Raw genomic sequence first — 18128 nt, forward strand, 5'->3', positions numbered from 1 at the left:
TTATATGCCGGGGAGGTGCAGTTTTTAAATGAAACTAATAATTCAAAGACTACAATACTGCATCGCTTGGGATTGAGATATATCCATATTTAAAACTGATTTAAGAAAACAGATTTATTCGAGTGTTTTCTTTATTTAGATGTGGATTGTCCCCATACAATCGTTTGAAGTATATCAGCCCAGGTTACTAGATACCTGGTTTGTCGCACAACAACTCTGTAGGTCATGTTGTCTGTCGGTTATATGCGACGTTAAATAGATATATTTTCTTGTACCTTTATATAACCTGCAATACACTTTGCAAGAGTGACAGTCAAGACTTCAATAAACGTTATCAATATAATATCAATAGTTACCGTTATTACCAACTAGAGAGAATATTCCATTAAATGTCACCATCGTAATTTGTGTGTGTTTGTTTAAGTTTGATAGCGATTTGAAAACACATTTGTTGCAAGATGTATCAAACCAGTCGTTACTTATCAAATTCAATGGAAATGTTCCAAATTGTATTTGGTAAAGCACCAGCTTAAGCGGAATTCTATTATGATAACATTAAATGAACTCCATAATACTAAAGGACCAGAAAAACTCCATATAATTATTTACCCTATCATTTTGTGTTTCATATTTAACATGCCTTTAGTTTCCCTTGCGTGAATAAAACATTTAACTGCCGGAAGCCTAATTTTATGTATACTGTTATATAATATCGGAATATGGATGGGATAAAGAGTGTGAGCATTTTTGACAAACAACTGTTTTGAACAAACCAGCGTTGTTTTGCAGGCATCGCCGCACTACGTAGTTCCTTTTATTCTACATTTTGAGCTTTATGTCTATAAGTTTTACTTCGTTCATGTATTTATCATGTTCTAAACTGTACATGCATTGCTGCAGTGTTATGTCTTAAAGAGGTTGTTTTGCTGAAATATTTTATTACCATCAGGGTATTGCACATATCGGATCTGTTAAGAAATGCTTTCAGTTGCAAAGAAGAAATGACGAACGAAAGAAATGACTTGATTGCCCTGTTCCAGTTGTGACAACATTACCACCTGCCCCTAATGTCCTTCCTTTTGCAATTAGTTAAATGTAAATTCAGAAAGCCTATGCTAAACTCATAACATTTTAAATGCAGGGGTAATAAAATAATGCAGTATGTAGATAGCTCTTATCTCGGGACCGAAGACAAATAAGGATAACACTCTCAGTGTTGATGTCAAGTTTGATATATACTGGGCATCATTGAAACGTTACCACTTAATATATACCTCTTTACTTGTTTATACAATATCAACGTCACTTTTTCATGGCCTGTGCGCGGTCTATTACTCATATACCTTGCCTGATCATGTCTCCTTACCCATTTCATGTCTGTCAGATGAGAACAGCATATACGACGTGCAATTTCACGACATGGAAGTTCGGCGTCAACCATACCAATGGCGTGATGGCGATATCGTGCCTTAAACGTGGCATTCTTAGCAGGATATTCTGGATTTTTTAACGTATTCCTTTTAGTCTGTCGACTAACTTTCAAGAGCGATGAATGATTTGCGATATAATTTTGTACATGTCAACATTGCTGGAAAAAGCCATTTTGCATGTGCAGCCCGTGCCTCAAATGGAGTTAATTGAATCTGAAAAATCTTTACACCAGTGACGTCTCAGTTGCGTCAAAACTGTAGTCGTGTTATGCGATCTTTAAAATATAATTAGGGTGGTAACTTTTCAGTGACGATGAGTATAATTAACCATTAATTCTGAGTAATTAAGAAGACTATCATGAATTTAAATTTGTATTAAGTTAAAAACTCTATATATATTCTACTGGCATAACTGCCTTGATCATGCTCAACTCTGTTCGAGATAAAATTGCAAACAATACATGTGATTTGCACATTACCTTATAATTATTATCATTAGAGCATATACAAATGCTTGGACGACATAGATCTTTACTGAATTTTCGCCAAATTCCTTTCCTTCTATGTACTTATTTAAAGCAGATATTGGTTATTTATATCCCCTTACTGTATGTTGTATTTCTTACTATTTTCCGAAATAATCATCGTGATCATATTTCAAATTCAACACATAAGAATAGACGAAAATGATTAATATCAAGAGGTAGAAGCGACGTGTACGAATGCATTATTTTTTTTAAGTGGGTTAGGTACAAATTAAACTTTTACAATGAATTTAATAAATCTAATTTTTTTTTCTCCGAGAAAGTGTAAAAACAGAAATTTGAAATGTAACATTGGCTTGTCTAATGATGTAATAAGCGATTTCACTGATTTTTTTTCAGACATTATTCAGCAGTATTATTTTTTGTAATGAGTCGCAATATTGATGACGTCATTTCCGAATCCAGTCGCGGTTCCCAGAAGGGGGATACATACATATTGTTTTTGTCTTAGAATAAGTAATAATTTGGTATATTACATAGATGTATTTCTTAATTACTTTTGAGCGGGATTACAGATGACAGTGGACTCTTATGTTTTGTGTACAAAAGTGTTATGTTTAATTTGAATATATTTACGTACAAACGGTAATACATTACCTTCTGTCTTCTTCCAGACTCAGCACTGTTGCAGAGACAAACAAACTGCTTATAGGCAAACGGTAAGTTGTATCATTGAGTGTATTGTTTGAGTAGATTACCTTCAGCTGGATAACGACACATGAAAGTGATTTTACACTTCTTTATCCATATAAATAGTTCATGTACCAAACAATAAAACCAACATTATTGAAAAAGAAATAATGATTTGCTTAAAATTTATGACCAAGTATTTTCAATTCTTATGCGTTTTAAGACTCCTGAATACCTGATTTTGGATGGAATTGACAATTGTTTCTCTACTTGACTGCCCTCTCCAGAGTATACTTAAGTTTCCAATGTAACTAAAATTTCCTGAAAGAAAAGAATGTATTTATGAATATGTGTAACTGATCATACATCTTGTTTGACAAAAAGTCGGGCGTTAGTGCTACAAACGTGTAAAACGTAATTTGGACAACAAAACAAGATTAACTTCATTGATTAGATGACCAAATGTTGTATATTTGCATATAGATGACCCTTCAGTTTATTTTCAGCGACACTATTTTTAACTTAGTTACAATATAAAGTGTTCTTCTATGAAATCGTATACAGCTGTCTTAGTGAAATTACCAAAGCATTTCACTGACCTCGAAAGCGCATATGCAATTCATATCATATTGATGATATAACACAAATTAAGCGTTTTATTAAAATTCTGGCAAAATAAGGATATAATAGACTTAGTAAAAACTGAAAGGAATGAATAGGTAGTTTATTACACATTAAATAAAAATGCGAAGATGTTCCAAGAAAAAAAAGATTCACGTTGTACTAATTAAATGAAACAGAACGAAAACAAACCAAAAATGCAAGGAAGAAACAAAAAGAGGAATTCGTCCTAATATTGTTCAATTTAAATGAAGTAAAAATAGCCTGACTTACGTCTTCCTTATTTGCAAAATCATAAAAATTACTAAAACACGTCACTCAAAACAGGCACTCAGAAAGTAGTATGCCAATCTATACAAGAAAAAGTTAACGAAAACTAAAACCAGTCAGTCAGAATATTGTCATGTATATTCCTTAAGCATGTATGTTCCTTAAATGGACTGCCTTTATACTGAAAAAAATGTTATCAAACCGACAATCTTTGTCCACTTGCATTAAAAACATATGGAAAAGATTTATTCTCATCAAAGTCGATAGATCGATTCCACAAAAGATACTAGGCAAGGGTATTTTTCTCAAAGGCACAGAGCACCACAAACGTAGACCCAGAGCTGTAACGGAAAAGGTTTACAGACGGTTTGCCTAAAAAATTTAACAATTTTATTTCTAAATTTATGCAAAATATACAAAAAGGTAGAGGAAGGGGTAGAGGGGTGGGGTTGGAAAGGGGTCGAAGGGGAAAGTAGAACAAGGATGAATATACAAAAGGAATGGTACGTTTCTTAATCACAGGTACACTACAACGTAAACCACAGTAGCGCAGATATTCATGTTCCAAAGACAAACGCACACACCACTAACTAACACAGATAAACAGACAAAAAAATATATAAAAAAAATTAGGGCATCGCCGAAGACACACAGACGCACAAGCACACAAACGCACACATATAAGCAGGAAAAAACAACAATCGGGTACCGCCTTAGGAGTCCGGCAGCCAAAATTAAGGTGGACATTATAACGTACTCATAGTAAAAGGGGGGGGGTGATGCCTAAACAAGGGAGTGCAATTGCAAGGTGAAAGGATGGGGGCGTTAGGGGGAGTGTGGAGAAACAGGAAAGAAACGCTAACAACATACAAGACAACATACGCAACACAAAATACAAGATAGACGGAAAACAAGTTGAAAATAGGGCCACCGCCTTCAAAACGGTCAGGAACCTATATAAAGGAAACTGGGGTTTTAAACGTGTTTAGGGCATGCCAACCTCGCACTTGCCCTATTTTCATAAGTTAGATAACACAATGTAAATAAATCCCCGCTGAGAGTTGCTCTAACATAAGCGAAAGAATACCATATCATATGAAGTAAAACATAAAATTAAAGTAAATTTAAGGTATAATTACACCAATGTTCTCATCAACTTGTCGAAGTCAGAGCTCAAAAAGCCCAACTTTTAAGGGCACGACTATGAAAGCCGCAAGACAAAGTGCCACTCCCTCCGTCCGTTTTTAGAAAAGTCCAGTATTAACCGGAAATGGAATATATAAGGTTCAATGAACGAGCTATATTTTGAAAAATATAAGGAAGTTTCAGTTTCCTGCTAGTGGATCTTGACAAACATACCTTGGCATCGGTAAACTGTAGATGTTGTATTTCCAACGTTTTGCAATTTCCTGCCAGCCGGACAACTACAATTCCAAGATCCTACACTGTTATAACAGGAACCATGTACACATCGCTCTCCAATTGTACGATTCTTTTTAAAGTCATTACATTCGTTTATATCTGTTGGCAAAGACATTCACAAATAAACAAATCTTTATGTTGAAAAAATATGTTATGTTTAAAATATTGTTGTTATTGCATTTTCGATCCTGTGCTAGGATAGACTGTCCCTATGAAAATACACTGTCTACATAATCGTGTACTTAAATCACGTAATATGATACCAGTCATAATATAACCTCATAAAGTATTACAAAATGTTGGTAAGTACCTAGTTCTATATGTCATTTAACAATATATTTGAACGTGACAAAGATAGTACATGTGAACCTGTGAATGACACTTGTTTTTTCTAATCATCTTCATAGCGAATGCTTTGTGTCACGGTGTCCAAAGCCTCAGTTGAAAACCGCCTGTCTTACACATGCAGGCATACATGAGATATATATGTTTAAGATATTTGTTTATAACTCTGTCTTTAACTGATGTTTCTTTCTTTAAAACAATATTTATTCTTGCTTATCACGAGCAGAAAAGCACAAAACTTGTATATACTATGGTCTTCTTATGTTTTGATTTGTCAAAATATAAATCAAATCAATTTTGTGATATACAATGCATTTCTACTGCACATTAAATGTACAAAAAAAGTATAACTCTACCTGTACAAAATTTAGTGTTTAGGTGAGCTGGTGAATACCCACTTTTACACTGGCACTCGTACTTGCCATGCTCTTTATCAATACAGTTTGTACTGCCGCGGTCACAATCTGTTTTGTCAGGAACTGTACATAATCCACCCTCAGTCGCTGTAAATCAAAGCAGTTTAATAGACGCATTGCATTTTAACTTCATATATATTGTTACACAACGTATGATGCCAGTGATACTATACTCCTTCAGACATCAGATATACGGGGGGAGTGAAGGGAGGGGAAGGTTTGAGTTAGTGACTAGTAAAAGCCAGATTTTATTCCAATATTTTGACCTGGATCTACAGCTTTTAGAACCGTTTGATGTCATCGGCTAATATAGGGGCAAATACACCAAAATCAAGATGGCCGCGAAACAATAAACATATTGACTATTAAATATGTACTGATTGTTAAATGTTGAGTTTTAATTGACCAGCAAAATTAAAATATTGATTTATAAAACATTTGCGTTTTCTATCATTATTATTTGATGACTTTATTGACAGTGGTTCGTAGGAATATGTTTAATAGCACAATGAACATGGTTCTGAAGTGATTTTCTCGTCGCTTGTTTTAATTTTAGTGTTTGAGATGTAAAGATATGCAATTACTGATAGTAGTTATGACTAGATTTGAGCTACCTCATGAATAGGCGACAGTAGGAAAAGCACTTTTTAGTTAAGAAATGATATATCTCAGATAGTGATTTTTCGCTGAATAAATCATTGTTTGGAGTTCAGATGCGAAAATATTACGTAGCCCGAGTGATACAATAATACACATCTGAATGACAAAGAATGCTTTTATTCAAGAGCAAATCACTAAATGAGATATATTATTTCAATTCTAACACGTTACCAAAGATTTAAAGTACATTCTGGGCGACATTTATTACATAGTTGCTTGTTTTCAATTGGTTTCTTTTCCAGCGCACCGCTATGCCATTTGACGCTATAACGTAATAATTGTGACGTAAGAAAAATGTATTATTGTATAATAATTCACTGTTTGCAAGCTTTTTGTTGAATAGGAAAATGAATCGGATCATGTTAAAATCCGCTTTCTGAATGCTTTCAGTAATAACAGTAACAACAATTTCTTTCTATAACTGTAATCGTTGGAATATGGTCAACTACTTAATAAATATATCTACGTATTCAACAGATTGATGTCATCAACAGAAATAGTATTAGAAATTAGTAAAGAAGCAAGGGTTGAAGTTTTCATATTTACATTTTTTTTTTATAGTTGACGATTTTTACAAAAATAAGTGGTTTGATTTCAGTATCAGAATATCAGGGTATCGATCTCTTTAACATCTTAATATAATATTATATACCATTCAATTATAATGCGCATTCTAGTAAAAATACAAATCCTGCTTTTTTAACTTTAATTCAGTGAAATATCAGACTGATGTGTCGATTCAGTTTTGATCTGTACAGGTAAGATATGTTCTTTTTAAAACTCTTGTGTCGCAATTTAAAAGAAATTTTGTTCATTTTATTTTTTTTTTGTGAATGACGTCAGATCGCGAAACAATCTCTAGGAAAGGTCATCCTTGATATCACTATACTCATTGTTTAGACGAAAATAAACGTATTTTTCTCTCCGGAAAGGGCGTGATGGATGTAAATACATGAAAATAAAATCAATGTTAGCTATTACAACTGAACAGTTGAGTCTTGAGTTTTTTTCGAACACTGCATGAAAAGGGATAAAACCCGAACAGAAAATTATTAGTGATAAGTCCTGTTTAATGACATTTTGCTTATGATATAAGGTCGTATCTGTTACTTACGACCAATTTGTGGCCAGTTGTAGAAATATCTACCGAAAAAAAGGTCTTGTCTGCCACTCACAACAGTCTAAGATTGCATATTATGTGATTTGGACTCAAGACGTATACAGTAAATATGTCGTGAGTGGCAGATACGACCTTTCATTGTTGGGGACTGTAAAACGGCATATATACAAATTCTTAAATATCATTATATCGGTAAATTCATGACCCTCGGTACTATAACATTTTAAAAACTTTAGTTACGAGGTTCAGATATGAGTAATTTTAGGGAAAAGTTATAAACCAAAATATTTTTTTTTCAGTTTTCTCAAAGTCCTGTTTTTCACTTGTGACCTTTTGTTCCTGGGGCGTCGAAATGTTCCCGAAATATTATTTAGAAAATGATATACGCGCTTCGTACTCGAACACAGACATATTGGATGTCATCCTAATTATAAGTATTCAGCCCTCAGATACCGTATTGAATCGATTTGAAAACTAATACTCTAACAAATGTTCTGATATTAAATAAAACTTGTTTTTTTATAGATCACTAACGCATAGTTAAGAGACATTTATACTTATTTTCTTACAGTACGCAATAAGCAATATCACTGTTTTCCATTCAGTGTCGAGTAAAGCAAATACAATGAGGCAATGAGCTTACAAAATTACTATTTTAATTCTTTTTCAACGTCTTTTGAAATTGTATTGCAAGTGTAATGATTGCACATTCTCAGACACATTACCTAACGAACAAAACGAATAACAAAGGGTTAAGTCAACATTTTACGTACGCTTGAGTAATAATAATGTATAAACAAAGACAGTGTTCTTAGGCTCTTGTAGTAACTTCTTATGTACAGACATCTAAAATAGTATCGATTAATTATGTTGTTAAAATTTATGTCTTCAAACAAATAAAATACTCAAACAGAAAATTTTACTAGGATAGAATCAGTAACACAGAATATGAATCACAGGGTTTTAGATTTATATGTTTTGCTTCAAGGTACTAACCTCTGAATAATACTTTAAAAGCTTGGTCTCAGTGCCGTTCAATTTTACTATGATAGAATTCCACTTAAGCCAGTGCTAAGGGCTATGAAGAGAGTTGCACATTAATCACCTTTTATGAACAGACACAGCCAAACGAGCCTACTTGGTTGCGTTCAATATTTCGGAAGGATCATTTCGGGTATTCCACTTATATTTATCATGTTTCACTGAAATCTCTTGTTTTATCTTTGACATGAATCAGTGAATTGTACATAATAGCACATTATTTTCAGTCTTCATAGTTTGATAGGAAAGCAATTTGAATCGTGTTAGAATTTAAGTTTAAGTACATATACAGATTTAAATACTGCCCATATTCAGAATCATTTTTGTCAAAACTTACCGTTGTTTATGCGGCTTTCAGCTGAATTGAGGTATATCACAACATTACCAATTTTAAGATTACTTTGTGTCCCAGGAAGTTTGTGTTGTTCAGTATGTCTAGTAAAGTTCTCAAAAGATTTCAATAACTCTTCTCCTATCGTTTTAGTGTCTGTTTCATTTTTCCAGTGCACTATGTAATCTGCACGAAACTTATACTTCTTATCATTCTTATCATCCCCACGTTTCGCACGCTTTTCCTGGCTGAAGGGAGAGAAATTAATTTCTAGTTATATATTATGACACCAGACAATTACAAAGGGAGAATGGATGGTGTTTCCGACCTTTGAATTCAGGTCTAACTTTTTGAATTCAAAACACATAAATCGCAAAACTAATATTTTACGACATTACGTGTCATTGCAACCTTTTTATATAACAAATGCATATCTCATTTAATAATTAAACATAGATGAATATGCTAAGAAAACGTTTAATTAAATAAACGTGGGCATGTATCAACTGATGTAAATTAATCTATCTATTCTTTTAAAATATTTTTTTGCAATAAATAATTATTTCTCAGTTTGTGTTTCAAAAGGGGTATGATGTTTCTCGACATTTTAGTTTGATGTTCTGTGATTTCATATTAAATGCAAATTTATACTCACTAGATAACCACACTCAGCCGAAAAACTTCCACACTCAAAAACCCCTTTGTGCTATTAAATCCTGCAGCAAGCTTTAAAGAAAGATACCTAGATTAATTAGATAAAAAAAACACACACGAGCATAATTAAAACTACAGTCTATAACGACCATCTGAAGAAATCCGTGCCATTGTGGTCCTTAATCAAAATATAAGTAAAAAGGCACTGAAAATGAAGAGCCAGGTCATTGCTGATGACCTTTAGTACATCTTTGATTGTAGTACTATATTTAATAATTTATACAAAATATATGCAAGGATCGAACTTGAATTTATTCTGCACAAAAAATAAGTATTGGCTATAGTTCTCACTATTCTTCGAAATTAAATGCATTAGACACATCTGATTGATTGACAGACTTGAACTTTTAATTATTAACCTTGCGTCATCCCTTGAATTATGTACAGATCTTTTACCATATATATCCAAGGTGCTGTACACTCGCCAGCAGTGTCATAGTACTATAGTGATAGTCTAACAACTTTGTTTAAAACAGGAATAAATACGAAAAATACTCATTTCAGGCACAACAGGGTCATAAAACGAACAAAGTGTCTAAATGCTCAGCAAAAACTATTTCAATGCACTGTATGAATACAAGTTACATTGAACCAATAAAACTCAATACATAGAATTATCTGATTCTAAGTCAAAGAGTATGTTATGACAGTAACTGTCAACAAAGGTCTTAATTGCGTCATTTCATTTTTGTCTGTTGTTATATCCCTGTAGTACTGGTTATCTTGAAATGTTACCTGATTTTGTACTGTTTTTATGTTTTCAGGTTTGTTGATTGTCTTGTTTATTTCAGTAACATGTTCAGTTGCCACCGAGATAGAAAAATCCATATGACCAACATATGTGGGACCCTCTACAATTAAGAGAAAAGACGCATTGGTGCAATAAAGGAAAATGTAAACTTAAGGTAAAGTAACAAAACCAATAAAATGCAAATAAATCATCACATTGTCCTTATAAAATACATTGTTTTCGAATATATATCCAAATCCGACTAAAGTGCTCATAACTTGTAATTCTAGTTTTTGACAACTTTGTTGTGCCGTACATGTATGCTACCGACATTGAGCAAAGATCAAAAAGAATAAAGTATGTATGGATAATGTCAGCATCTTATTTACCTGCTTTTTCGCAGACACCATGTGTCTTGCTATATCCTGGCTTACAAATGCAACTAAAGTTTCCTTTTGTATTCAGACAAACTTCATTCTTTCCTGTGCAGTTTGATGGAGATAAACTGCATTCGTCTATATCTTTATAACAGTATGAAAAAAAAAGTTCAAAAGAATAAATGCTTAAGGTGAATCATTTATTAAGAAATATTCTTTAAATAAATTCTGAAAGAAAACGGATATTTTTGTACAATACAAAACATTTCAACATGTTCAAGATACCGTTAAAAGAATGTATTTTGATTATCTTGAAGAGACGACATATCTACATTTAATGCATGAAAAACACTCTTTAGCTCAAATAGATAACGTAGTCATGTAAAGGAAAAACAAAACGTGTAAGTATCTATTATATTAAAGATGTAATTTATTGACACACGTATCAGTCTGCTTGTTTTAATTTCTTTAAAGGCTACTTGCCCACACTTGATTGATATTTTTTATTTTGTTTATTTACATAAAATTTGGCGTAGAATAAAAAAAAATATGGCATTGCAGAATAACAAAGTAGATTAAATATTATAAGTGTAATACATAGAGGATATTTGTTTGTTTCAGTGAAATATCAATTTTATTTCACAAGTGAGCATCAAAAACTGATATTTTCACGAGTGGCGTAGCCACGAGTGAAAATGACTTTTTTTGGTGCTCACTTGTGAAATAAAATTGATATTTCACTGACACAAACAAATTTTCTTTTTATTTCATGTGTAAAACACTACTTTTGTTGCGTAATTTATAAAATGTCGAAAATCGCGGGAAAGATCAACAGAAAGCATAACACAAATGACGTCATTTTAACGACGTCATCGTCATTATGGTCCCCGGTATTCATAACGCTCGGTATACAATTTGACTTCGATCGCGACGGAGGACCGGAACTAGTTCGGCAAAAACAGTGAAAAATAAAAATGATAATCTACTGTTTCAAAACTGTGGATTATCACTTTTATTTCACTGAGAAAACTCTACAATTCACTGGAAAACATAAAATAAATGTATATTGATACAAAGCATGAAGGGTGTTGATTTCTCCAATATTTTAAAAGCGTTATAACAGTTTACACCCTTTTGTAAAAATATTTGGTAGTTAATTACGATATTTTGCATAAATCATATATCAATACCTTAATTACATTGGTCATTTTAACGGTACTCACACGTTTGTCGTTTTTGTTTTGAGAGAAAACTCGCCTTGAAGGTGTGAACGGGTTTCCATAAATGTAATCTTAAGTTGCATATGGGCAATCGTATTACTTACGATGATGAAGAGAAAGTCGATTATTGATAAACTATTATCTAAGTACCTATAAAATTTGAGGTAGACATGAAAGTGAGTTCTTAATAGTCTTAAAAGACATTACCAGCAAATTACACAAAGGTGGTCAGTTAACATATTTAATTTCCGGTGTCCGAACCTAAATATGGCGTTATATCTACTAATCACGGGCTGTGAGTTTGACTCCTGACCATTTTTATTACATCTTAATAATCATATAACAACTGTTCTTAAATGGGCTAAAATAAATAAAACTGAATTAATTTACGACTGTTTTACGTCAATGGTTTAAACTGACTTCTCTATGTCTTATGTTATAAAGACAATGTTTTAAGTAAGATATAACCACCAAACGATCCAATATGTAAACTACTGGACGGTCCCCAGCGCTGACGCGCTTCAATCAGTCCAGTATTTAACATATTGGGTCTTTTTCGTTTTATACTCTTTATATATGTTTTCGTGTTTTTCGTTATGTAAGCGATATTTCTATTGTGAAAATATCTACATTAATCAAATAACGGATATAGTTATCCAATGGCAGTGTGGCGCAGAGTTAAATTTTTTGACCTCTACGCACGTTAACCTGAGTTCGAATTCATACAAGATCATTATGACCATTTTACGCACGCTATGTTTTATGATTTACGATTGTGTCTTACTCGTGTTTCTCACATTCGAACTACTGGATGATTCTCGTAGTACTATAAATTGTGTTAAATCATCTAAAGTAAAATATTTTGTTTACAAACAATTACTGCCGATATCATAATAATGATAAATACACTGACTGTAACCAAATATACTATCCTTGTTAATAAATTATTATTATTATTATTACTATTGTTATTATTATTATCATTATTGTCATCATCATCATAATCTTAGGAAATACCTTAATTACGGTTATGTCTAACCAAATCGTAAATTACATGAATACATTGCATGTCTAAATAGCTGAGTTTTGTAATGAAAATTCAAATTATACAAAATTATAGGAGCTAACTTAAAATTTTTGTATCCATCTTACCATCACATGTACGTTTATCAGCATTTAATTTGTATCCACTTTCACAGTAACAAGTAAACGACCCAACAGAATTATGACACAGTTGCTCACATTTATCTTTACCAGTGTAATCTGAAAGACACTCGTTAATATCTGAAACAGAAAACAAACATGTATAGCCCTGAGATAAATCTAGAGAATTCGTTTGTTTGGTCTTTGTACACAACAAAATATTTTATCTAAGGTATCCGATCCATAAAAACCTCTTCCGATGTCGAGCGAGGTCGGTCCATCCCGGTATTTTGCGGAAAGTTTCTATATTGATTTTTGTTCTCATTGATATTCATCACACTGATAGTTATTTTGTATTTCTACTACCAAAATAAGTAATTTTTATTATAAAGCGGATGAATTATTGTAATTCTCGTTAAAACATTGTACTCCCCGAGAACAATGGCGGCCTCCAGGAATGGTCGCAATAAATGAGGACGGTTCGTTAAATCGTCACAAAAAGTGAACGAACGAATGAGATCGTTCAAACCGATCACAATTATGTTTCTAGCCGCTATTGCGAGTGATATTCTGGATGTAATAAGTGAACTCCAGGAATAAGTTGAGCAAGTGTAAGAAAATCAACACGGACAGCTGGATTTTAGGGAGAAGAATAGCCGAATGAATAGTGTTAATGGATGGGCTGAAATTTGTCATAAATGCCTGCTAGGGCCGCTTATTTGTCACATGATTATGTCAAAGGTGAAATGAAAATAGGCCTATCGGTGTTCTTGTACATTGTCTTCCCAATTCGTTCCAATATAGATCGTATAGCGTACGGGAAATCCCATAAAATAGAAGAAAAGAATGCCCAGCTTCTGTGTGAACACAAAACTTGCTGCAAGTAAGATTACACAGTCCATATTCTTAATTAATTAACTTCACGTACTTAGTGTTACGCTTGTGTCGTTCAAGTTATAACTGTAGTCAAAATAATTCGACGTTTCGATTTTTTTTATATTTGTCGCAATCTGAACGTCAAAACTTTGAAGGATCAAATTAATTGAGAATAAATCATAGTACAAGGTCGTGTAAAGTTATTGGTTTTATCGCTTGCCTTATACCACAGTCACACATACGGCGCAGGTAGCTACGTCTAGCTACAGATAAAAACGTAGTTATTCGTATCGATCCGTACCTGAGCCGTACGGATTGGTACGGATTGATACGGGTTACTACGTTTCTATCCGTGGCTAGACGTAGCTATCCGCGCCGTATGTGTGACTGGGGTATAAGATAAGTTTTTTAGATGGCTGAAATGTGTAGAAAAATCATAATTTATCAGTCCACGTGATCCGAAACTCACGCAACAGGAACACAACTCAATCGAAAGATTATTTCTAAACAAGAAAATATTTTTACCTTTCCAGCTTCCCAATATTTAATGATTTGATCGGATGACAGAAATCAATTATTATTTCCCTGATGTCCCAGTGCATTTCGTTGTGTTTTAACTTTTAAAAATATATTTCCGAAGCTCAGTAACAAATATACTATTATACTGTTTTATTCTTAAAGATATGAATACATGGACATCAATATTTGATTAATCTTTTGTTTTAATCTTATCCTATTTTTTCTCAATTGTATTAATGGAACAATAATATCAAAGTTTTGGTATTTAACTTTTTTTGCAGCAATGATTGACAATGTTGATGGCCCACAGAGGGTTAACAACCTACTCACTACACTTAATATTCTATCAATTAACAACAATTATTTAAAAGTCGTGGAGAGAAGGGCAGGAGTTATGAAACAGCAATTTGCTGATGATAACATGAAGGAAGAAAGCTTTAAAGCTTTTGAAAATGAAGAAGGGTAAGAAATGTCTTAAAAACTGCTCAGCAAAAAAGATATCTGTTTGTAATAAATTGCATTCTGTTATAAATATATATATATATATATATATATATATATATATATATATATATATATATATATATATATATATATACACACAACAGACATTTGTGCTGAAGTCGGTACAATTGCAGTTCCAGTATGTGATGATAAAGGGAGGTATTTTTTTATTATTGTTCACAAGGTATATGTAGTAAAAAAGCATCGCAGATGATTTAACACGACGTAATTCCCAATCTGACTAAAGTACATCTCCTATTACGCTACGCATAGGATCTGAATACGAGCTATTGATAGCCTCGTTCTGACGACCCTTCCGCTAGCCAATCAAAAGCTAACTTACAACATTCTGCAAGCTTAAAAAACCTTGGTTTTTGATATTTACCATTCTTATATCGTAAGATGTCAGACAGCCGGTTAGCTCAGTCGGTAGGACACTTGTTCTATAAGCGAGGGGTCCCGGGTTCGAGCCCTGGACTGACTGCAAATTTTTCTTACTCTTTGACATTCGAACAAGTCGTCTGATTGATTCAAATAAAAATAAAAATAACAATACTGGAAATCCAAAATATACAGAAGACGTATGTGAATGGGTCGGTCTCAGATCTTCGTTTAGAAGATCAAGTACTTAAGTCAGATTGACGTAATTCCATTCCTGACAATTGTCACAGTAATGACGAGACAGCTGTGAAACTTGGTATTGCAGGGCAGTGAGAACTTGTGCAAAATAAACCCTCTTACAAAAAAAAGAAAAACAAAAACAAAAAAAAAACACACACACACACAAATGAGGAAAAATGGTATAATCAACAAAAAAAATATTGGTTCTAATTTTTTTAGTTTAATAACTGACCATAGTTTATAGGACTTTTTTAATGATATTGAAAATAAAAGTATTCAAATATGTAAGAATTTGAGCAAACAAAAATGTGAGAAAGTAAACCACATTACAGAACAATTTAACAACCAAGAAAGTAATAACTTACAATGGATTAATGGATTAAAAAGTCATATTGAGTTATGTAAAAAGCTTCCCTTATTAAGACCTGAAACAAATTTCTTGGAACTAAGAGATTACACAAAGATAAGGCATGCTTTTAATACAATCTATTGCTCTACCTATTTTTCTGATAGTTGAAGTGTTGAGTTGATAACTGAAATTTATGTTTATTTTCCATTAGATACAATGGATTTTGACACTCTTTTCCATATTGAAATCTGAATTTCATATCGGGCGTGTGATGCCATTTGTGACATCATTTCAATGTATAACATGGCGTAAAAATGTTTACTTACAGAGACGTTGTCAATTTTATTCAGGTTAAAGTTCGTTACCTTAATATAGTATACGTATGCACAATTATTACGTCATAGCGTTAACCGTCATAGTGGCGCGCTGGAAAAAGTACAATACACCGAAAATGCAATTACTTGGTAAATATCTTGAAAGATGTAGATATCAATCATTGATAACGTGTATGAATTGAAACGGATGTCTCCAATAGTGTGTCATTGTCGTTTAGATGCACCCTCGTGATTTGATTCCTTCATATCTGGACTCCAAACAACAATTTTATTCAACGACAACTCATTAAATGAGATATACTACATTTTCAACTAAACGATGAAAGCAGGTTTTCAATACTGACATGATCAAGAAATCATGGCAGCTAAATCAAGAATTTATAAGTTAAATAAGATAAAATTCTGAATTTGTATTGTCTTCAACTTAGTTTGGGACTGAACGGTTTATGTGATAAACATTCTTGTGTACTGTTCTTCTATAACATCACTGAATACACAGAACGATGCTCATAAAAGCTATCAGAGACGTCTTTAAATCAGTTTTGAAAAATATATAGATGAATGTAAAAGAAAACAAGAGACTTGAAAATTCCACTAAAACAGGCTTTTCATACCTGATACCATTTCACCAATTTTCTTAATAAAACATGGGCTGTACGTGAATCGGCTATTGTTCTTACTTACTTTACTTGCTTTTAAAGTGGCCCCCAAGAGGAAGCCGCAAAATATCAGTATAGCTAGAAAGAAAATTCCCAAAAATACCATTCCCAATACGTACGAGAAGCAATTGAAAAGTAGTTGCAACAGTCCAGTACTTTCACCATTTGCACGTGTTCCCACAAGTGTGGCATATCAATGGAAAGAGTTTTGAGTTTTCTGTCCTAATGACCGGAAATGGAACTAAATACACGTGCAAAAGCACATTTAATTGGCAGTTGAAATACATGTAGTATATTATACTGGCTGAAAAAATGGCTGAATCTAGCTGCAATATTCGCGAAGAGCAGAGGGCGTATTGTAAGATACGCAGACTGCTTGGCATCGGCGAATCGGAAATTAAAGCCAACTTAGACAAAGTGTGCGGGGATAGTGCGCTGCCATACCGTACTATTGCCGGATGGGTATCCCTCCAGAGGGGAGAACAAGCACAAGAGATGAGGCCCGTCCTGGGCGCCCTCGGACTGCTGTGTTTGACAAAGACATTGATGCTGTGAAAGTAATAATCGAGAAAGATGCAAGATGCCCAATGGAGCAGATAGAGGAAATGTCTGGCCTTAATTCGTCAAAGGGTTTTCTGATTTTAAAAGAACGGCTTAACCTGCATAAGGTTTGTGCACGCCGGATACCGCATTTATTGACCCCTGAGCTAATGAGAGAGAGGGTAGAAAAAGCTTCCGCCCTGCTCGTCAAATACAAAAACAAACAAAGAATCTAGGCGTATCAAAGACATTGGTTTAGGTATTGAGACGTGGGTGTACTTATATGAGCCTGAAACTAAAGAAAATGATTAAATATGGGTAAGTGAAAATAACGAGAGGACCGTTTTTGCTCGGCAGAGCAGAAGCGTCAGGCGGGTTATGCATGCCCTGTTCTATAATCCCGTTGGAATAGTGGATCGAGTCCCTGTCCCTGAACACAGTAATGTTACAAGTATATTTTACAATAAAAATGTCCTCTCTGCTGTTCTCAACCCCTACACAGCAAAGCGTCCACAGACAGGGGAGCGTGGCATCAAGCAGACACATGACAACGCCCCGGCTCATCGTTTAGCCATAGTACATGCATAAATTAAGGAGAATTATATTGAGGTTTCACAACATCCACCAAATAGCCCTCACCTCTCCCCTTTTGACTTTTGGTTGAACCAATACATTAAATCGTGCCTAAGGGGGCGCCGCTTTGAAACGCG

At 33.5% G+C, this 18128-nt stretch overlaps 1 protein-coding gene across 1 annotated transcript in view; it reads right to left on the reverse strand.

Annotated features, from left to right (window-relative positions):
• Positions 1-3782: 3782 nt before the first annotated feature.
• Positions 3783-18128, reverse strand: part of LOC128553956 (mucin-like protein) — a 32498-nt gene continuing 18152 nt past the window's right edge. The window contains exons 7-14 of the mRNA XM_053535156.1: positions 13025-13156; positions 10665-10796; positions 10281-10396; positions 9487-9557; positions 8838-9079; positions 5620-5766; positions 4856-5017; positions 3783-3868 (exon numbers count right to left, since the gene is read on the reverse strand). Of these exons, the coding sequence (XP_053391131.1) occupies positions 3783-3868; positions 4856-5017; positions 5620-5766; positions 8838-9079; positions 9487-9557; positions 10281-10396; positions 10665-10796; positions 13025-13156 (1088 nt within the window). The remainder of the gene's footprint in view (positions 3869-4855; positions 5018-5619; positions 5767-8837; positions 9080-9486; positions 9558-10280; positions 10397-10664; positions 10797-13024; positions 13157-18128) is intronic.

The sequence above is a fragment of the Mercenaria mercenaria genome, unplaced genomic scaffold (assembly GCF_021730395.1).
Source record: "Mercenaria mercenaria strain notata unplaced genomic scaffold, MADL_Memer_1 contig_4540, whole genome shotgun sequence".
In the NCBI taxonomy this organism is placed as follows: domain Eukaryota; kingdom Metazoa; phylum Mollusca; class Bivalvia; order Venerida; family Veneridae; genus Mercenaria; species Mercenaria mercenaria.